Consider the following 23,100-nt stretch of genomic DNA (forward strand, 5'->3'; position numbering starts at 1 on the left):
CAATTAAATAAAGCAGGTAGTCGCTTAAAACAGTTATCTCTACATTAACTTAATACCAATTAATTCACTGTAGTAAGATGTAATTTAATTTAGTTTGTGTGATTGTTTATTAACATAGGAGACACTCTCCTAAACTATGCTCTGGTGGAATATCAGTTCCAGGCTCCACATCACCCAGTAAACAGCTGATCTGCAGCGTTTATGATCCCCAGGTTAGTGTGAGGCGGTGTATTACAGTGTGGATGGTGTGGGTAACACATACAGACAGCTCGCTGCGGTTGCCAGGTTACGGATGTGTCATCTCAGTGGCGATCTCACCTGGCAGCTAGCCCACCTGGCCGTAGGTTTGACACTCTGGGCTTGCCGTCCTTATCGGACCCCCCGGAGATGGTGAGGCCCAGGCTGCTGCCCTCCCTCTTTATCAGGTCCACGGTGGTCACACCCCGGTAGTCTTCTAGGGACACACAGGGACACACAGGGACACACAAGAACAAACAGGGACACAGGGAAACACACAGAACACACAGGGACACACAAGAACAAACAGGGAAACACACAGAACACACAGGAACAAACAGGGACACACAGGAACACACAAGAACAAACAGGGACACACAGGAACACACAGGGAAACACACAGAACACACAGGGACACACATAACACACAGGGACACACAAGAACAAACAGGGAAACACACAGAACACACAGAACACACAGGGACACACACAGAACACACAGGGACACACACAGGGACACACAGAACACACAGGGACACACACAGAACACACAGGGACACACACAGAACACACAGGGACACACACAGAACACACAGGGACACACACAGAACACACAGGGAAACACAAGAACACACAGAGACACACAGAACACACAGGGACACACAGGGAAACACACAGGGACACACAGGGAAACACACAGGAACACACAGGGACACACACAGAACACACAGGGACACACAAGAACAAACAGGGAAACACACAGAACACACAGGGACACACAAGAACAAACAGGGAAACACACAGAACACACAGGGAAACACAAGAACACACAGGGACACACAGAACACACAGGAACACACAGGGAAACACACAGGAACACACAGGGACACACACAGAACACACAGGGACACACAAGAACAAACAGGGAAACACACAGAACACACAGGGACACACAAGAACAAACAGGGAAACACACAGAACACACAGGGACACACAAGAACAAACAGGGAAACACACAGAACAAACAGGGACACACAGAACACACAGGGACACACAGGGACACACAGAACACACAGGGACACACACAGAACACACAGGGACACACACAGAACACACAGGGACACACACAGAACACACAGGGACACACACAGAACACACAGGGACACACACAGAACACACAGGGACACACACAGAACACACAGGGAAACACAGAACATACAGGTACACACACAGGAACACACAAGGACACACAGGAACACACAAGAACAAACAGGGACACACAGGGAAACACAAGAACAAACGTGGACGCACAGGAACACACAGGGACACATAGGAACACACAGGGACACATAGGAACACACAGGGAAACACACAGAGCACACAGGGACACACAGGAACACACAGGACCAAACAGAACACACAGGGACACACAGGAACACACAGGGAAACACACAGGAACACACAGGGAAACACACAGAACACACAGGGACACATAGGAACACACAGGGAAACACACAGAACACACAGAACACACAGGGACACATAGGAACACACAGGGAAACACACAGAAACACACAGGGACACACAGGGACACATAGGAACACACATGGAAACACACAGAACACACAGGGACACACAGGGGCACATAGGAACACACAGGAACACACAGGAACACACAGAACACACAGGGACACATAGGAACACACAGGAACACACAGGGACACATAGGAACACACAGGGAAACACACAGAACACACAGGGACACACAGGGAAACACACAGAACACACAGGGACACATAGGAACACACAGGAACACATAGGAACACACAGGGACATACAGGGACACACAGGGAAACACACAGGGAAACACAGGAACAAACAGGGACACATAGGAACACACAGGAACATACAGGGACACACAGGGAAACACACAGAACACACAGGGACACATAGGAACACACAGGAACATACAGGGACACACAGGAACATACAGGGACACACAGGGAAACACACAGGGAAACACAGGAACAAACAGGGACACACAGGAACAAACAGGGACACACAGGGACACACAGGAACATACAGGGAAACACAGGAACACATAGGGACACACAGGAACATACAGGGACACACAGGAACATACAGGGAAAAATAGGAACACACAGGAACACACAGGGACACACAGGAACATACAGGGAAACATAGGAACACACAGGGACACACAGGGAAAAAACACAGGAGGAACAGTGGATGGACAGAGTCACTGAGTCAGCATTCATCTGGGACACAGAGTCTGTTTGTCTGAACTGTTACAAACACGGCTTGATTATCTCTGCCTCTGACGTTCTGTCTCTTTCTCTACCCCTCATTATCTCTCTCTGTCTGACTCACTTTCTCTCTCTCCTCTCTCTCTCCCCCTCCCTCTACTCTCTGATGATGGATGTCATGGATAGGGGATGGGGTCGGCTCCATATAAACTGATGGATGTCATGGATAGGGGATGGGGTCGGCTCCATATAAACTGATGGATGTCATGGATAGTGGGATGGGGTCGGCTACATATAAACTGATGGATGTCATGGATAGGGGATGGGGTCGGCTCCATATAAACTGATGGATGTCATGGATAGGGGATGGGGTCGGCTCCATATAAACTGATGGATGCCATGGATAAGGGATGGGGTCGGCTACATATAAACTGATGGATGTCATGGATAGGGGATGGGGTCGGCTACATATAAACTGATGGATGTCATGGATAGGGGATGGGGTCGGCTACATATAAACTGATGGATGCCATGGATAGTGGGATGGGGTGGGCTACATATAAACTGATGGATGTCATGGATAGTGGGATGGGGTCGGCTACATATAAACTGATGGATGTCATGGATAAGGGATGGGGTCGGCTACATATAAACTGATGGATGTCATGGATAAGGGATGGGGTCGGCTACATATAAACTGATGGATGTCATGGATAGTGGGATGGGGTCGGCTACATATAAACTGATGGATGTCATGGATAGGGGATGGGGTCGGCTACATATAAACTGATGGATGTCATGGATAGGGGATGGGGTCGGCTCCATATAAACTGATGGACGCCATGGATAGGGGATGGGGTCGGCTCCATATAAACTGATGGATGTCATGGATAGGGGATGGGGTCGGCTACATATAAACTGATGGATGTCATGGATAGGGGATGGGGTCGGCTACATATAAACTGATGGATGTCATGGATAGTGGGATGGGGTCGGCTACATATAAACTGATGGATGTCATGGATAGTGGGATGGGGTCGGCTACATATAAACTGATGGATGTCATGGATAAGGGATGGGGTCGGCTACATATAAACTGATGGATGTCATGGATAGGGGATGGGGTCGGCTACATATAAACTGATGGATGTCATGGATAGTGGGATGGGGTCAACTACATTTAAACTGATGGATGTCATGGATAGTGGGATGGGGTCGGCTACATATAAACTGATGGATGTCATGGATAGGGGATGGGGTCGGCTACATATAAACTGATGGATGTCATGGATAGTGGGATGGGGTCAACTACATTTAAACTCAGTACATTCCCCATAACGGGATGGAATTCAGTGAATTAATTGAAAAAGTAAATCTTGACAGAAAAAAAGGAAATTATTACAGATTTCTAAATTAAATGTATTTATTTTCTGAACAGAATTTAGGATAAATTGGGCTTGACACTAACTCTGATGGATATAGTTGTAGTGCCTTCAGATGCTGTAGTTTTTTGTGGTTATGTGCTTGGTCCCATTCTGTCTCTGGCTCTGGCCACATTGTGCTGTGCTGTTAAATCATGCTAAATTCACAGGGGGAGAGGACTCCTTTTGTCTCCAACGACAGGTATGTTACATAGGCATATTTCCTCCTTATCTAAGCACTACAGCACGAGATATTCATAACAGTGCCACACTTATCAACCAATGCAGCGCAGACGTGATGGAACATGTGTGATCAAACAATCCCATTGAAAAGCTTCACTCCTTCAGATATCCTTACATCTTGGAGAGAGTAAGGCTGAAAATATTGGACATGGTACCACAGAGGGGAAACAGTGGAATGACTGAAAGTCACAGTAAGGTGTAACCCCACTGTACCTGCAATACTGCGTCTCCTGGAGGCATGGTCGGTCCCTCCAGAGTCCTTGTTGCCCTTGGAGTAGGGCCCGTCATCTGAAACAATGAAAGGAACATTTGGTGAATAATCTGGATGTTTGGAGAACTACTACAGTATGTGAGGAATGTGTCTCCTGAGAGAGGAGAGGGAGGGGGGAACCTGACACCAACACATCCCCCATCCATATGCTGACAGCTGCCAGGGCCTCGTTTAACCCTTTGATCCCCATTAGAGGGAGTGTGGACATTAGAGAGAGGTACAACAGGAAGAAACTCCTCCAACAGCCACTTAGGTAACTCAAACAGAATACTGGCGGGTCAATCTGTGACCCGGAAGGTCACGCTGCTCTGTTTCCACAGTAACATAGTGGGAAGGGTCAAGAGATCAAGACAGCTAGTTTTAGTGTGAGACAGAAGCCACACAGAGAATCCTATTAGATACATTAAGAGTAAATGGAATTTGCTCCAATAGACGCTGATCTGAAGATAATGTTGCCTTTAGATTTGGAGTAGCTGATCCTATATCTCTGTCCACAGGCATCTTCTACCTGCAGTGAAACATTATGCACCAAGATGGTGCATACAGCATACGTTAGAGCTGGGACATACTCTTGAGGGAACATGTTGTGGTTAATGGACTGTTCAGGCATGTGGAGAATACAACCATTTTCAGTCATCTACAACAGCTGCTACAGAGGAAACCAGGAAATGCTCTATCTGTTCTTACAGGATCTTCTTTTTACAGTGGGAGCCATTACTGCCACAGCAGCACCGGGCCCAGATTAGCAGTGGCCCTGCTTTGCCTGGCTGTTTGAAGCTGGATACAGCAGCGTGGGTATGTCAGCATTCATGATGATGAGAAATCTGACGCTGCACTTCCTTAATCCAGTCCACTGAGGACTACCTTTTCAACCAAGTGATTTAAACAGCACATTACACACTTAAAGGTCCAATGCAGCCGTTTTATCTCAATATCAAATCATTTCTGGGTACCAATTAAGTACCTTACTGTGACTGGAATTAAAATGGTCAAAAAGAAACAAAAATAGCTCAAGAAAGAATTTTGCCAGGACTGTCTGGGAGTGGTCAGAGAGAAGGGCCTAATGGGAGGGATGTGTAATCTGAAAACTAGCTGCTACTGGCAGAGAGGAGGGCAAACTCTTGTTATTGGTCTATTAACTTATATCAGGCAGACCAAACCCCACCCAGCCAAAAATGCTGACATTTCAGGCAGTCTTTTCAAACACCGGTTACACTAAAAGTGCATTGTCATAATTTCACAATTCCGTAGTATTTTTCCAACCTCATAGTGTGGAAAGTACATTAGAGCGTCTAGTTTGAGAAACAGACGCCTCACAAGTCCTCAACTGCCAGCTTCATTAAATAGTACCTGCAAAACACCAGTCTCAACGCCAACAGTGACAAGGTGACTCCAGGATGCTGGCATTCTAGGTTGTGCTGACCTTCTGGCATCCTGGAGTCGCCTCTTCCCTGTTGACGTTGAGACTGGTGTTTTGCGGGTACTATTTAATGAAGCTGCCAGTTGAGGTCTTGTGAGGCATCTGCCAGTGCAGTCAAAAATTTGATTTTCCTATGTTTTATATACTGTATCTTGTCCTCTTGCTCAGTTGTGCACCGAGGCCTGCCACTCCTCTTTCTATTCTGGTTAGTGCCAGTTTGCCTTATTCTGTGAAAGGAGTAGTACACAGCGCTGTTCGATCTTCAGTTTTTGGCAATTTCTCACATCCAATAGTCTTCATTTCACAGAACAAGAATAGACTGACAAGTTTCAGAAGAAGGTTCTTTGTTTCTGGCCATTTTGAGCCTGTAATCGAACCAACAGTTGGAAATGATCCAGCTACCCAACTAGTCTAAAGAAGGCTAGTTTTATTGCTTCTATAATCAGAACAACAGTTTTCAGCTGTGCTAACATAATTGCAAAAGGGTTTTCTAATGAACAATTCGCTTTTTAAAATGATAAACTTGGATTAGCTAACACAACGTGCCATTGGAACACAGGAGTGATGGTTGCTGATAATGGGCCTCTGTACGTCTATGTTGATATTACATTTAAAAAATCTGCCATTTCCAGCTACACTAGGCTGCCTAGTGGTTAGAGCGTTGGGCCAGTAACCGAAAGGTTGGTGGATCGAATCCCCAAGCTGACAAGGTAAAAATCTGTCGTTCTGCCCCTGAACAAGGCAGTTAACCCACTGTTCCTAGGCCGTCATTGTAAATATAGAATTTGTTCTTAACTGACATGCCTAGTTAAATAAAGTTTAAATAAATGTAAAAATTGTACAACATTAACAATGTCTACACTGTATTTCTGATCAATTTGATGTTATTTTAATGGACAAAAAATTTGCTTTTCTTTCAAAAACAAGGATATTTCTAAGTGACCCCAAACTTTTGAACGGTAGTGTATAATAATGTAGGACAAAACACACATCACGACAAGAGAGACACCACAACACTACATAAAGAGAGACCTAAGACAACATCACAACATGGCAGCAACACAACAACATGGTAGCAACACAACATGGCAGCAGCACAACATCGTAGCAGCACAAACATGGTATGAACACTGTTAGGCACAGACAAAAGCACATATGCAAAAAGGTAGAGACATCTTTAATAGGATCTCTATGGGCGACACTTCCATATCTCAATAATTTGCAGCTGTTGATGCCTTTGGACATTTTTGTTCTATCAGCACAAACTAGATTGAGCAATAAAAGCCCTACTCGTTTTTGACAGCATGTATGGAGCACTATACCACGGAGGTGTTAGGAACTCTCTCAAACTTTTATTCCATAGGCTGGGATCCACACTATTCAGCTGTTGAAAGAGCACATTTTTCACTGGCTGTCTGTCCACCGGTCCCATTAACAATGATTGATGGACAACTTAGCCTACATTTCTTCAATTCAACCATTATTGGGGTAAAATATAACTATACATTTGTGAACGGCCATCCATAATAACCACAATCCGTAAGCGCAAATAATTGAGAGAGCAGCAGTGTGATTCACATAGTCCTAATTGCTATGTTGATATCAGTAGGCGAATGGGCCTAAGTGATATCCTTATAGCCCGTAGGGTACACCACTGCTGTCGTAATACCTCCAAGCGCTTATTCAAGTTGGTCATAATATAATAATAGTACAGCAGTCGGACCATTGGAGGACATACTGTAGCTTGCACTGCATTCTACAAAAACCTATTCCTGCGATCCATCAAACGCATTTGGTGTGTCGTCATAGGCAGCACAATTTTGATAATTCTTTTCACCATTGGTCTTTTGACAAATCACATCAGATCGTTTAACATCAGATCTATTTCATAGCTGATCTGATTGGTCAAAAGACCAATTCGGGAAAGATTTATCAGAACTGTGCTGCCTGTGTAAATGCTGCCACAGTAGTCTCTGGCTTGTGGTCAGACTTGCTCAGGCAGACAGAACAAACTTAAACTTGTGCCTTTTTTCAATGCTGATTTGAATGTCATTGAGAAAATAGAAAGGTATCAAAGTATTTTTTCGCAAACATCCTTTCTGCATTTAAAAGTAACCCTAGAAGTAGCCTAATCATCTATTTTTCAAAAGTATCTGTAATCCGATTACAATATTTTTGCTGGTCATGTAACAGATTACAGTTGTTGCTTTTTTCAGTTACATGTACTACACAACCCTGGACATGTGTGTGGGTGGTATTGCTGTTCTGTGTTGTTTTCCGCACTCAATTAACCCTTCATCCACTTTGGTATCATGACTCATAATCCATAATATTACATCACCAACTAAAAGGCGGCCACTCACACGCACACGCACACACACACACACATGCACCAGTTTAGAAACATCATTAGTGATCTTGACTGGCCAATCATAGGCGAAATATGTGACTGATTTAATTGTCTTAAACAGTTTAGCAGCCAAAACATACACAAAAACTGACCTGAGCAACAACAATTAATTGGGTATGGCAAGGCATGATTCTGCTGGTAGAAGTATGCTGTCTTGGCAGAGGGAATACTCAACTACTGTCTGTGGCTCTAGGATCAAGAGCAGAACTGCAATACCATACATTTGACATCTGCAAACAGGACTGTACTTACAACATTACTGAAAGTGGTGTGCAAAGTAATCAGAAAACTAGTCAGCCCCATGTATTTCTGGTGAGTCAATTAACTCAATGTAATTCAGGGCACTGTATGCTATCTCCCTCAGAACCAATCAGAATGTAGGTTAAATGTGGGGGCCGCTCTGATAATGGCTATGAAATCAAAATGCTATTTTCAGAGGTACATTTTTTAAATAAACTGGGCTCCAGTAGACCCAGTTTGCATTGCTATATCAGCCCCCATTTCAGACTGCAATCTGGTATTCAGTACTGTCTGGCTTTAATCAAATGGCATTGGCGTCTACTGTGCCTTATTAGCTAAATAGATATACTGTAAGTAAACTGGTGCTTGACAGAGCTGTCATTTAAAAAGTTGAATAAATATCCACCAATCTGAATAAACTGCAATGTAGGAAAAAATAATCACATTCCCAGATGATCAAATAACTTCTAATGACAGAAGGCTGACATCCACAGGTATAACTACAGGTACAACAGCAGGAAGTTGATGCTCCTCAGTTGAACAGCATGCATCACTACACACTTCATATTCATAAGTAAATACTATTACAGGTGCTAACGATAGTCATAAATCCATTACTATGACAATTACACTACTAAGGTGTAGCACTAGAGTATACCGTTAACCAATCAGCATTCAGGATTACACCCACCCGTTGTATACTGTAGCACATATGACATACATTACACACTAACTACACAGCTACGGTACATATAGCTAGCTATATCATGTCTGTGATATTCATTCATATGGTTCCAGTCAGTGGGTTTAAGGCAGTCTTACCGATGCTGCTATTCTTCGCCTCTCTCCTCAGACCACACAGCATGTCTGCAGTCCTGTCAAAACATCCGATTTGAGAGGAAAGTAGCTGTTCTGTTGTAGTGGCCAGCGGATCCAGCGAGGTGCCCCTGGGAATACTGTCTGTCTGTCCTCAGAATCCCAGGCTTCTTCTCTTCATATCACTGTTCTACTTTAAGCATATCTTTATTTATTGCAAATTACATAACAAATCCTGATCCATGTTTTTGCCCATGAACTGTTTAAACTTGGTAACAAACAATTTGCTTGTTGCTGTAATAAGTAATTCCCACAGACAGACAGAAAGCAGGGACACTAAATGATCAAAGCACCAAAGGAATCATCATCTCTCCTCCTTTTCCTCCCACCATGCTGAGGTTCCTTTAGAGGTATTCCTGGTCAGTCTTCCTATTCCAGAGGAATAATCCTCCCCTCGTTCACACACTCACATACCCGCTCACACACATACAAACCGTCAGACACACTCACACAGCCTCAGTGAGTGTGTCGGAGAGGGTCTTTCTCCCTCTCTTTGCCAGAGGGGTGTGATGAAGCAGTCACACCCCCTGCACACACACGCACACACTCCCTACAGTCAAGCGCACAATCAACGCCACCCCCATATCCATTGTCACTTTGAGCCCATAAAATATCAGCCACACATTTTCCACACTAGTCAGTGACCATTTTATTGTGCCACCATAGTTATCCCACCCACACACACACTGGCTAGCTAATGCCTGTGTGCTTTTTCCCTCACATGCATTCAATTCTACCTCACATGCATTCAATTCTACCTCACATGCCATAGGCTAATCACAATGATTGTTATCTGCTTATACAAGAGCATCACTACCAATAAACGTATATGCATGCTGCGACCAAGCCAACAGAGACTGTGATTTTCTCTGAACTGCTGACCATAGAATTCTGTCCTTTTCATCAGCCATTTGGCTGCAATGGATATAAATCAAATCAACGATATGCTTTCTCTCTTTCAATCTGTGGAATCTGTGGAGTGCTGAACAACTCATGTTCCCTTCTCTGGGTAAGAGGGCTCTTTGCCCCACTGCATCTCTGCTGCCATCTGCCATCTGCCCTCCACCCAGACACATACAGAGAGGGGTTAACACGGGCGCTGACTGACTGAGAGCCACACCTGTCTGTCCATTTGACACCCTCACGCCGTCACCCCCCCCCCCATATGTTGCCCTGTATTAAGGTCTGACAATCCCCCCAAAGGAACTTTTGTCATAGTCTGAGAGTAGGGAAATGGCATCAAAGACCACATAAAAGTACTAAACAAGATCTTAGAAAACAACACTGACAAAAATGTCCACAGATGTGAGAATATGCTCAAGTACAAATAAATTAGCTAGTAAATTAAGTCTTTATGTGCTGTGCAAATACATCCTTGAGCCCAATAATGCATAGATTTATAGAGTCTATGATGCATAGCCCTGACCAGAGACACATCAAACAATTACAAACAAACACTTCCCGTGTTTCTCTTCATTGTAGCATGTCGCCTAATTAGTCGGCTCTTTCCAGTGGACACAACATTCTTTGGCGTAGATCATTTCCTCAGAGAGTTTCGTCCTTAATACCCCATTTACTCTATGGTGTTTCAGAGCGAAACTAATTAATTTATTACAGAATAAAGAGGAACAGGAGACACAGAGCTGTGAGATAGTCTGATAAAAACCCAGGGGAACACACAAGGCAACAGAATTAGGTTAAGTATGTATAGCAGTAGAAGCACACCCACTCAGTGTAATTCTGTAAAGTTGAAAGATTTCAACATATAGACCAGAGAGAGAACAAATTCAATGCCAGTAAACTGATTTAATAGTGAGTCAATATAATGTTTTTAAACATTATACTAGAAAGCAATATGCAATCGATTTTAGATTCAACACACAATTGTTTGTTTAAAAAGTGTATAAAACAGTGCTTATGTCTTGTACTTGACACTTCCATTATGATATGATGCTTATTTGGAACTAAGACAAATAAGATGTAACATTTTCACTTGACAAGTACCCGAGTGAAAGACTAACCTCTCATATAAGAATTGAAAGTACAGTAAAGATATAATATAAAATATTGCCCAACCAAGGCTAGCGCAGTACATTTTATATCATGTAGGAGATCATACTGCCATCTTATGGCTATCAGCTATAGTTACAAATACATCTACCAACTGAACGCAATAGAGATTAAAGAGACTCGAGTCAACACACAGATCACAGGATTACTTACACCATGGGCCAGGGGCGGTGAACATGACTCAGTCATAATTCATGGAGACATGATCACATAATCACAGTACAATGTTCATCTGCAAGGTAGGCCAAACGTCAAACAAAGGTCAAATATGGCTCTATTTGAGGAAAGTCACTAAATCTCATGTTTAAAATAGGTTATCCTATTAATAGATTTTGACAAAACAGAATAAACATGAGAAGTGAAATTCTTATGCAAATCCCTTAGAAATAATCAAGTGATTCATAAGTGATCATTCTGCTATTACCCTTAACTACCGGGATCTCACCCCTATCATTTTGGAGGAACGTCAGCTCTCACACTTGGCCCACTGTCATTCAAAATGGTTAATCTCTTTCATTACAAGCAGATACTGGTATACATTAGGTGAATAGAATCCTTCGAATATATCACATGGGAGCTGACTACTGACTAATGTACAGCAGTCGGCGTGCCAGGTTGATAAATCTCCTGCACCGGTGCACCCCTCTCAGGACAGTAATACACATCCTCAGGCTGAAGCAGTACACACAATACAATAGCAGTAGATAAAAACCCAATGACCTACGGGTAGTTCGGATTTGATTCAAAAGTACGAAGAAACTATGTATGTGTTCTAATCGCATTACCTTTGGTCCTCCCTCTGATGATCCCGAGTCGACACCGTATTGAAAAGGAGAACATCCTCCTCTTTCCTCCTCCTTTCCTGATGGAATCTGTCTGAGAGAAGGCCGGGGTGAAGAGCTTTGGGTTGGCCGTGCGTCCCTTACCACATATCACTCTGCCTGCCATGTTCATTCTCTAGTCACTGGAAGGAAAAACAGAATGATCTTTCTCCTTTCTATTGCTCTCTGTTTACCTCACACTGTTTCTTCTAGCTCTGTCCTGATGTCTCCACAATCCCCACCCTAACTGGAGTAGTTCCAACATTTTCAGGTGTGTCTGAATCAGCCTAAAAATACAAGAAGGAGAACAGGGGGAAAAAAAGATCCAAGGAAAGATAAAATATAATGAATTTGCATAAACCTATGCATATTTATAAATCCATCAGTGTCTGTCTCTCTCGCAACACACACACGTGACATTAAAACTACATGAAAACAAAAAACTGAAGATGCAAACCAACACAATTCATTCCAGGTTTGATAAACGTAAATATGTCTGTTATTTTGTGTCTGCTTTGGATCAATGTCAGTGTACTTTACATGAACAGATGGATGGCACAGCCTGCCTGCCAGAACGCAATGGAAACTTTCACCCCAGGGGGCTGGCAGTAGACGACACTGGCTATTTATTCATGCTACCCAAAACATAGCATTTCAGAATTGCAGAATCTAAACATGATTGTCATTTTTTGTAATTCTAACAATACTGTATGCGGTTGAGGGTATGAGGCCCAAAATATAGCTGTCATACGCAGACAATACATTAAAGTCATTTCTTTGTAGAAGAACTGGTTTGGTTTAATCTAATACATTCAGCATAAAGCTTCAAAGCTGTGTTAAATCTTCCATTAATTGCAAATTATTCAAGATGAATCTTGATTGGAAAGAATCTGGTTTTGGTCGCTTCAGATGGGCTTTAAACCATTGGCTAAATTGGTTAAATTCAAATCGCATTCATGATGATGAAGTCGTTTGTTTTGATTGCAGGACACGACAAATCTATTAACATGTTCTTCTTGATATTCAAAGATCCTAAAGAGGATCCAACCATCTATCGTCTGTGAGCCTCATAATAAAATCACTGTTGGTAGCATATCAGATGGAAGTTGCAATGTACATTTTTTTCAGACAAGTCTCCATTGTTTTTGTTCTAGATCCTGTTGTCAGAACCGGGATAAGGAGCAGCCTGGATCATTGCTGGGTGTTGGCAAGGATGCCAGCATGACAGGCTGAAGTACAACAAACACACTGATGCATGTGCTTGGGCCAAGTACAGCGCTATCCCATAGTTAAAGTCTAGACGCTTGTCTAAAATGCCCACTGTGATGCTGACAGATCACAGGACTCCAGTGAGATATTGAAATATTCTACAAAACAAATGTGGTCTTACAATATATTTTTGGGTTGTATTAGAAGACTAGATTCCAGTGCTTCCGAGACATTACTTTACCAGATTTACCAGATACAACCAGGTCTGATCTATAAGACTCTTAACAGGTAGGACTTCATGCAAGATTGGGTGTGAAAAAGTGTTAGCTGAATTAAAATGTTGAGCTAACCAACAGAAGTCCTTCATAGCCCCATTCTCACAAAGGTGCACTGGAATGTTACACCTTCAAATATTTCAGAGAAATCTCAGAACCAGCTGCACCAATGCTAATTCAAATTTTCCTTGTCACATACACATGGTTAACAGATGTTAATGCGAGTGTAGTTAAATACTTGTGCTTCAGCGGTTAGAGCTCTGCTACCCAACGGGCCCCAACATATTGGGTTAGGGCCTGTTTTTCCCCCATCAATAACTAGGATATGGGCAGAGCTCGGCTATCACATTTTGAAGCTGTGCCATTTGCTCATGCTCCGCTGTGAAGTACAGCGATATCAGACTAAGTTCATAACATGGTGACAGAAGTGCTTCAACCTCAAATATAAGACATTGTTTCACAGAAATTGATGTTCATTTAGTTGGGAGTTTAGAGTGACGAAAAGTAGCTAACAGCTCTCATGTCTCTTCATTGAGGAGCCCAAGCAGAGACGTTACTATGATTACTCAGAGCTGCCAAGAGCAGGGTGCAGAGCGCATGCAGGGATTGAGTGACAGAGTAGCTAATGGATATACTGAAGAAGTCATTTCTGATTTGGGACAGGTCCGGGCCTCAAATTTGGCTGAAGCAACCGGGATTTAGTAGGGTCTGAACGTCGTGGGCATGGTTAAAATGAACGCCCTTGCAGGGCGCTACCAGTGCTTCATATTTATTTTCTACCGTTGGCTCCAGTGTGAATTCTCCTCTCATGGATTTTAAAGGGAGGGAGTGGTGTCATGACTCTCCCCCACCTATGCTTTCATCCATTATTTTTAAATTCTTGAGGGGGGCATAAAACACACACACTATGGGAAAAGGAATAGTAAAGAAATTGTTGAGACAAGGGCACATTTAAACATCTGTTTTATTAAGAAAATAATGGCTTGATCACTCATTCTCCTCGCTGCGGAGTCTGGCATTGGGGTTGGTGATCTTGATGGCCAGCTGGGCTGCCCTCTCCACAATCAGCTTTCTGTTCTTGGAAGACACGTTGTGGGCGATTTCAGCAGCGTGGGTCCTACGGAGGGGGAGAGGATGGTTAGAGGCAAGATAATTACCAAATACCATACACACTGGAGACTGAATGGCACAGGGAGAGAAGGAGAGGATTGTTTCAGTGAGACAACATTATGTTGCTATGAGCAGCACAATGCAAGACTTTGCCCTCAGTTACACTAAGGATCTGTGCATGTGTACAGGTGTGCTTCACGCTGCTTCAATGCGATAGCTACAGGACCAAAACAGCAGAGAAATTTAACCTTGTGCTTCAGCACAGTTGTTGTGAAAAGTGGCACACTGTTGCCATTTACTTTGTGCATGGCTGACTACACTCAAACATTTGTTGTTGTTGTACCAATTAGGTAACATTTTCATGTAGGCAACGTTTGGATATTCAACCACACAAGCACTATCCTTTTGTCTTACACTTGACAAGCAAAGAAAAAAAAAGAAGCCCACAACAACCAAACAGTGCGCTGGAGACTGAAGTAGGCTTAGGCTATATACCGCAGTGTTTCCCAACCCTCAAATTCTCCCAACAGTACACATTCATTGTAGCACTGAACAAATACCTCATTCAGCTCAATGAGGGCTTGATGATTAGTTTACAAGTTGAATCAGGTGTGCTTGTCCAGGTTTACAATAAAAATGTTTACTTTTGGGGTTACTCGAGGACCCGGGTTGGAAAACAAGTGGTATACCGTATACTTGGGTATTTGGAAATAGCTACAGAATGTTTCTTCAATACCGTAGAAACTATAAGGTTTTTCAATACATTTTAATTTGTAGCTATTTAAAGTAAATACCTGCAGTCAACTTTTGGAATGCATTAGGATATAAATCCAATCTGTTTCTTATTACACCAGTCACATTATGAAGCTTACTTAGTTCCCCAGCAGTTGAGCCAGTCACGTGTTTGTTTGTAAATAGCACAATAGGAGAAAGCAGGTGAGTCCAGCTGTGTATTGACAGGGGTTACGTTATATATGAAGTCAGTGTTTTTTGCTTCTATAGCGTTAACTATAGTTCTGTCACAGAAAACACACCGAAGAAAAATATAAATGAAACAAAGTGTTGGTCTCATGTTTCAGGAACTGAAATAAGATAGATGAAATTATCCATATGCACAAACAGCTTATTTAGCAAAAAATGTTTGCACAAATGTGTCTACATCCCTGTTACTGAGCATTTTCTTTGCCAAGATAATCCATCCACCTGACAGGTGTGGCATATCAAGAAGCTGATTAAACAGCATGTTCATTAAACAGGTGCACCTTCTGCTACGGAAAATAAAAGGCCACTAAAATGTGCAGTTGTCACAACACAATTCCACAGACGTCACAAGTTGAGGGAGCCTGCATTTGACATGAGGAATGCGGAAATGTCCACCACAGCTGTTGCAAGAGAATGGAATGTTCATTTCACTACCATAAGCCACCTCCAAAATTGTTTGAGAGTTTAGCAGTACGTCCAACTGGCCTCAACCGCATGTAACCACGCCAGCCCTGGACCTCCACCCCGCTTCTTCACCTGTGGGATCGTCTGAGACCAGCCACCCAGACTGCTGATGAAATTGTAGATTTGCACAATGGATGAATTTCTGCACAAACTGTCAGAAATCATGTCAGGGAAGCTCATCTGCATGCTCGTCATCCTCACTAGGGTCTTGACTGGACTGCAAATGCCCACCTTCATTGGCCACTGGCATGCTAGAGAAGTGTGCTCTTCACAGATACCGTGATGTGATCCTGAGGTCCATTGTTGTGCCATATATCAGCCGCCATCACCTCATGTTTGAGCATAATGCACAGCCCCATGTCGCAAGGATCTGTACACAATTCCTGGAAGCTGAAAATGTCCCAGTTCGTCCATGGCCTGCATACCTCACCAGACAGGTCACCCATTAAGCACGTTTGGGATGCCTTGGATTGACGTGTACAACAGCGTGTTCCAGTCTCGCCACTGTCCAGCAACTTCCCACAGCCATTTAAGTGGGACAACATTCCACAGGCCAGAATCAATAGCCTGATCAGCTCTATGCAAAGGAGATGTGTCGCGCTACACGAGGTAAATGGTGGTCACAGCAGATTAGTTGGTTCTCTGATCCACGGCGCCTACCTTTTTTGGGGGGCATCTGTGACCAGGCATGTGAAATCCATAGATAAGGGCCTAATGAATTTATTTCAATTGACTGATTTCCTTATGAACTGTAACTCAGTAAAATCTTTGAAATTGTTGCATGTTGCGTTTAGATTTTGGTTCAGTGTATAAATAAAAAGCATTTTAGATCGGCGTTAAAAAAAAGCAGAAAGATAAGTTTCCTTTCTTTCCTGCATGAAAAATGCAGAATTATGCACTAAGATGACCCCTTGTTTAACGTGCTAAGTAAGTGGTTAACTTAAGGTGACAAGAGAATCATATTGTGTTCGCTTTCTGCCATGTTTGAGAAGGCAAAGCGGCGGCAGGTAGCCTAGTGGTTAGAGCGTTAGTAACCGAAAGGTTGCAAGATCGAATCCCCAAGCTGACAAGGTAAAAATCTGTCATTCTGCCCCTGAACAAGGCAGTTAACCCTCTGTTCCTAGGCAGTCATTGAAAATATGAATGTTCTTAACTGACTTGCCTAGTTAAATAAAGGTAAAAATAATAAATAAAATAAAAAGCCATTTGGATTCGTTATTTGTATAGCTGCCATTGCCATCTTGATTTCCTTGCATTTTTTTCTCCTCTGTTGTCTTCTCCGAGCAGAGCAGAGCAGGCAGACCTGTTGTCCTAGCAACACTATACTCCACAGACATCCTGCTAGAGTTCAAGTACTGCATGCAGCAGAACTTTGTTCATTTGCACTATGTCTTTTGTTCACATCCGGTAGCTCCTACCTATACATGTATAACTTTACGAGCTGGATTGCTCGTCTTTGCAATTGGTTTATTTTAATTTGCGCTCATTAGCATATTTAGCTAGCCGCCTCCATGGAAATTCTCTATTACTTGTGCTAATTGTGTTAGCATTCCGTCAATTTTTTGACATTTTTATTTCACCTTTATTTAACCAGGTAGGCAAGTTGAGAACAAGTTCTCATTTACAATTGCGACCTGGCCAAGATAAAGCAAAGCAGTTCGACACATACAACAACACATGGAGTAAAACAAACACAGTCAATAATACAGTAGAAAATAAAGTCTATTCTCTATACACAATGTGAGCAAATGAGGTGAGATAAGGGAGGTAAATGCAAAAAAAGGCCATGGTGGCGAAGTAAATACAATATAGCAAGTAAAACACTGGAATGGTAGATTTGCAGTGGAAGAACGTGCAAAGTAGAAATAATGGGGTGCAAAGGAGCTAAATAAATAAATAAATACAGTAGGGGAAGAGGTAGTAATTTGGGCTAAATTATAGATGGGCTATGTACAGGTGCAGTAATCTGTGAGCTGCTCTGACAGCTGGTGCTTAAAAGCTGGTGAGGGAGATAAGTGTTTCCAGCTTCAGAGATTTTTATAGTTCCAGTCGTTGGAGGCAGAGAACTAGAAGGAGAGGCAGCCAAAGGAGGAATTGGTTTTGGGGGTGACCAGAGAGATATACCTGCTGGATCGCGTGCTACAGGTGGGTGCTGCTATGGTGACCAGTGAGCTGAGATAAGGGGGGGCTTTACTTTACCTAGCAGGGTCTTGTAGATGACCTGGAGCCAGTGGGTTTGGGGACAAGAGTGAAGCGAGGGCCAGCCAATGAGAGCGTACAGGTCGCAGTGGTGGGTAGTATATGGGGCTTTGGTGACAAAACGGATGGCACTGTGATAGACTGCATCCAATTTATTGAGTACGGTATTGGAGGCCATTTTGTAAATGACAGGGCCAAAGTCGAAGATCGGTAGGATTGTCAGTTTTAAGAGGGTATGTTTGGCAGCATGATTGAAGGATGCTTTGTTGCGAAATAGGAAGCCAATTCTAGATTTTACTTTGGATTGGAGATGTTTGACGTGAGTCTGGAAGGTAAGCTTACAGTCTAACCAGACACCAAGGTATTTGTAGTTGTCCACATATTCTAAGTCAGAACAGTCCAGAGTAGTGATGCTGGACGGGCGGGCAGGTGCAGGCAGCGATCGGTTGAATAGCATGCATTTAGTTTTACTTGCATTTAAGAGCAGTTGGAGGCCACGGAAGGAGAGTTGTATGGCCCAGAAGCTCGTCAGGAGGTTAGTTAACACAGTGTCCAACGAAGGGCCAGAAGTATACAGAATGGTGTCGTCTGCGTAGAGGTGGATCAGAGACTCACTAGCAGCAAGAGCGACATCATTGATGTATACAGAGAAGAGAGTCGTCCCAAGAAATGAAAGTTGTGGCACCCCCATAGAGACTGCCAGAGGTCCGGACAACAGACCCTCCGATTTCACACACTGAACTCTATCAGAGAAGTAGTTGGTGAACCAGGCTAGGCAATCATTTGAGAAACCAAGGCTATCGAGTCTGCCAATGAGGATGTGGTGAATGACAGAGTCAAAAGCCTAATAAATAGTCAATTATCATTTTGGCTTTTTTTTACGCCCCGTTGTGTACTAAACCGGTAACACCATATATCCCTTAGTGAGAGAAGGACGGTATTACGATATAAAAGTCTGAATTTCTCCCAACTCTAGAATGAAGGTCACTAAGGACGTCTAGGCTCCTAAACACAGTGAGGATAAAACCAGGTCAAAACCATCCTGTGGCCTGAGGGACAACGTGGCCAAAATGTTTAGACCTGACAACGAAAGGCTTCACTTCACTCTCGTTGGCTGGCCCTCGCTTCATACTCGTCGCCAAACCCATTGGTTCCAGGTCATCTACAAGACCCTGCTAGGTAAAGTCCCCCCTTATCTCAGCTCGCTGGTCACCATAGCAGCACCTACCCGTAGCACGCGCTCCAGCAGGTATATCTCTCTAGTCACCCCCAAAACCAATTCTTCCTTTGGACGCCTCTCCTTCCAGTTCTCTGCTGCCAATGACTGGAACGAACTACAAAAATCTCTGAAACTGGAAACACCTATCTCCCTCACTAGCTTTAAGCACCAGCTGTCAGAGCAGCTCATAGATTACTGCACCTGTACATAACCCATCTACAATTTAGCCCAAACAACTACCTCTTTACCTACTGTATTTATTTATTAATTTATTTTGCTCCTTTGCACCCCATTATTTCTGTCTCTACTTTGCACTTTCTTCCAATGCAAACCAACCATTCCAGTGTTTTTTTTTAGTTTTTTATTTTACTTGCTGTGTTGTACTCACTTCGCCTCCATGGCCTTTTTATATTTTTATTTATTTATACATATATCTGTTTGCCTTCACCTCCCTTATCTCACCTCACTTGCTCACATTGTATATAGACTTATTTTTTTATCTTTTTCACTGTATTATTGACTATATGTTTGTTTTTACTCCATGTGTAACTATGTGTTGTTGTATGTGTCGAACTGCTTTGCTTTATCTTGGCCAGGTCGCAATTGTAAATGAGAACGTGTTCTCAATTTGCCTACCTGGTTAAATAAAGGTTAAATAAAAAAATTAAAAAAAATAAATAAACTTAAGACAATCTTACAACGTCTGGTATTTAGTCTAGGCTATCATTAAAACTTCTTAGAGATAGGGGGCAGTATTCAGAAGTTTGGATGACTGAGGTACCCAAAGTAAACTGCCTGTTACTCAGGTCCAGAAGCTAGGATATGCATATAATTGGTAGTAATGGATGGAAAAAAGTAAAGTTTCCAAAACTGTTAAAATAATGTCTGAGTATAACAGAACTGACATAGCAGGCAAAAATCCAAGGAGAATCCATCTAGACTTTTTTTTTTTGAGCTCACCACTCATTGAAATGGCTGTCAATAGGAATATCAATGGAAAACCTCGCAGATTGCAGTTCATAGAGCTTCCAGTAGATGTCAGTCTTTAGAAAGATTTTCAGGCTTGTTTTTTAAAAATTTGCCAGAATTTGTAGTTTTTCTAGGTGGCTCCCATTTTGGCTGTAGTATTGTGGCGGTAATGAACATGCTATTCTCTGTCTTAAATTGTATTGTTTATTTACATATTAGGAATGTTCTCCAACGTTGAAGATAGAAAATGCTATGAACAGAGTCGATGTGATTCCTTATTTTACATGTCAGAGGCGTGTTCGGTATACGTAGAACATTTCGATTTGAATGTTCAAAAACATTGCGTCCTGCTGAACACACCCCAGTTAACTTTCTGAAACAGGAAGGGGCTTTATTACAGGTCTATAACTGTGGGTACCCAGGACTAGTCGCTCTGGATAAGAGCGTCTGCTAAATGACTTAAATGTAATGCAATGACTAGAAAATCAAAGCAATATACTTGATTTACGAGGGTTTACCCAAGGTAGGCACGGTGCATACTTGATGATCTTTTCATCATAAGGCGAGTAGAAGTGAATTATAGATAATGTCAATTCTGCTGCAACTTGCTCCTGACAGGCATGACTTACGCAATCCTCTTTCCACTAAGACTACGCCCTCTATTCTACCCCATGTAGCTTTGCATGTAATGCCCTATGTAGTATGCTTCGTTGTGGGTGGTATCAGTTAAATAGGAGACTTGGAAATACCCCCATGAGGAATAATATTGCCCTTTGGGTACCTTTAACTTGAAGATAAAAACTACACCAAAAACTAACCAACAAAACTTACTTGTTGCTCATCATGAGGACCTCGAGCTCCTTGATGTTGTGCACCAGGAACTTCCTGAAGCCAGAGGGCAGCATGTGCTTGGTCTTCTTGTTGCTACCATAACCAATGTTTGGCATCAGCATCTGACCCTTAAACCGCCTGCGGACCCTGTTGTCAATACCCCTGGGCTTACGCCAGCTTTTCTGGAGGCGGAAAGGCAAAGACATTACATAGAACCGCAGTTAGGATCAATGTTCCTTCTAACTACTCTGCTCGAGGGAGATTAATGTCCTTTGCCTCCCTGCAAGTGCAATGTTTGAAAAGCCTTGTTTCCGCCAAGTGCAATGTTTGAAAAGCCTTGTTTCTGCCACAAATTACATGATATGCAGCCTTACAATAATAACGGGAGAAGTGTCATCTTTGTTATGCGTTTAGCAAATGTGCTTACCGTGATCTTGACATATCTGTCAGACTGATGGCGAATGAATTTCTTAACCCTCTTCTTGACAATCTTCGGTTTGGTAAGAGGTCTGAGGGCTGCCATGGTGACCTGAGAAGATAAGGTAAATTGTTAACATTAAACACACACTGGCAACAATTAACACTGGCAAAACACCAACAATTACGGCATATCAAATCACCCACAATCAGTGGCTGTGTAACGTTAGTTACCATAACATGACTAGCTAGTTCTGCCAACTCGTATTGCTAGAAACAAGGTAACTAGCTAACTAGCTAAATTACCAGTAGTTGGCTCTTGCAAGCCATTTAGATTTCCCCTGTATCACAATGACAAGCTACAGGTAACTAAACGGTGTAAACACATGACGCCGTAAGTGTAAAGATGATATGAATTTGTAATATGTCAATCCCATTGAAAGCAAGTGCGTTCTAAAGCAATAAACATTGTTGGAAGGCATGAGTTTGGGCCAACTAGCGCGAGTTAGTTGACTTGTGTAAGGCAATATGATAAATAGCTACGTAGCTAATTAGTTTGTCTGATATGCATTTCATTACGAGTCTAAACCCTTGGCGTTAGCTATAAAAACCATGCAAAACCAAAGCGTAATTTATATTTTATAAAACACGTGCCGGCCCCACTGTATGGACGTAGGTACTAGCAAGATAACTAGGCAGTTATGATATTGGAAACACCGGTGTGGAAAGGTAGCTAGCTAGCCACTGGGAAAGCAAGCCGTTCGAAACCATGGCATTTGAGGGATTAGAAATGTGCAATGCCTATAATGTTGCGGTAAATTGTAGAACTTGAATTCACATAAGTGATTAATGAGCTAGATGTATGTTCTTACGTCTTCTAAATATGTCGATGGACATAGATTTAGATAACTCACCCGCCTGTATAACTTTAAGGAGGACACAGCAACGGCGGAAGGGAAGAAAAGGGCTTCCGGAAGGACTGCAAAGTGTTATGGGTAGTGTATTAACTGAGATAAATTAAAGTACGTAACTAGTGTAGGCACTAGGCTGAATAGCTGTTCTTATGCATGTCAAATTGAGGACATCTCCCTCAAAATTACTCATTGTAAGCAATTAGTCACGTATAAGGTATTGAATGTAAATTGTTTC

At 42.7% G+C, this 23,100-nt stretch overlaps 2 protein-coding genes across 11 annotated transcripts in view; both read right to left on the reverse strand.

Moving 5' to 3' along the window:
* Positions 1 to 12,894, reverse strand: part of LOC129861082 (glutamate receptor-interacting protein 2-like) — a 55,850-nt gene extending 42,956 nt beyond the window's left edge. For 2 of the 10 annotated variants that reach the window (XM_055932173.1, XM_055932171.1), the window contains exons 1-3: positions 12,241 to 12,888; positions 4,382 to 4,456; positions 319 to 454 (exon numbers count right to left, since the gene is read on the reverse strand). In XM_055932173.1, the coding sequence (XP_055788148.1) occupies positions 319 to 454; positions 4,382 to 4,456; positions 12,241 to 12,409 (380 nt within the window). In that variant the 5' untranslated portion in view covers positions 12,410 to 12,888. Of the gene's footprint in view, positions 1 to 318; positions 455 to 4,381; positions 4,457 to 9,331; positions 9,901 to 12,240 lie in introns of those variants that run through there. The other 8 variants (XM_055932181.1, XM_055932180.1, XM_055932175.1 and 5 more) reach the window with 7 other exon arrangements.
* Positions 12,895 to 14,706: 1,812 nt separating this feature from the next.
* Positions 14,707 to 22,971, reverse strand: LOC129861084 (60S ribosomal protein L32). Its single transcript, XM_055932188.1, has 4 exons — positions 22,866 to 22,971; positions 21,962 to 22,063; positions 21,535 to 21,716; positions 14,707 to 14,877 (listed from the first exon to the last, which is right to left on the reverse strand). Exons 2-4 carry the CDS (start codon positions 22,055 to 22,057, stop codon positions 14,748 to 14,750), a joined length of 408 nt encoding a protein of 135 aa, XP_055788163.1. The 5' UTR covers positions 22,058 to 22,063; positions 22,866 to 22,971; the 3' UTR covers positions 14,707 to 14,747.
* Positions 22,972 to 23,100: the final 129 nt, after the last annotated feature.

This window comes from Salvelinus fontinalis, chromosome 8 (genome assembly GCF_029448725.1).
Source record: "Salvelinus fontinalis isolate EN_2023a chromosome 8, ASM2944872v1, whole genome shotgun sequence".
In the NCBI taxonomy this organism is placed as follows: domain Eukaryota; kingdom Metazoa; phylum Chordata; class Actinopteri; order Salmoniformes; family Salmonidae; genus Salvelinus; species Salvelinus fontinalis.

Excerpts from the sequence above, each read along its gene's own strand:
- LOC129861084 (XM_055932188.1), bottom strand. The coding sequence starts at position 22,057 with ATGGCAGCCCTCAGACCTCTTACCAAACCGAAGATTGTCAAGAAGAGG. Across the intron at positions 21,717-21,961 it reads ACAGATATGTCAAGATCACG|AAAAGCTGGCGTAAGCCCAG; the intron begins GTAAGCACATTT and ends TTCCGCCTCCAG. Across the intron at positions 14,878-21,534 it reads GTCCTCATGATGAGCAACAA|GACCCACGCTGCTGAAATCG; the intron begins GTAAGTTTTGTT and ends CCCCCTCCGTAG.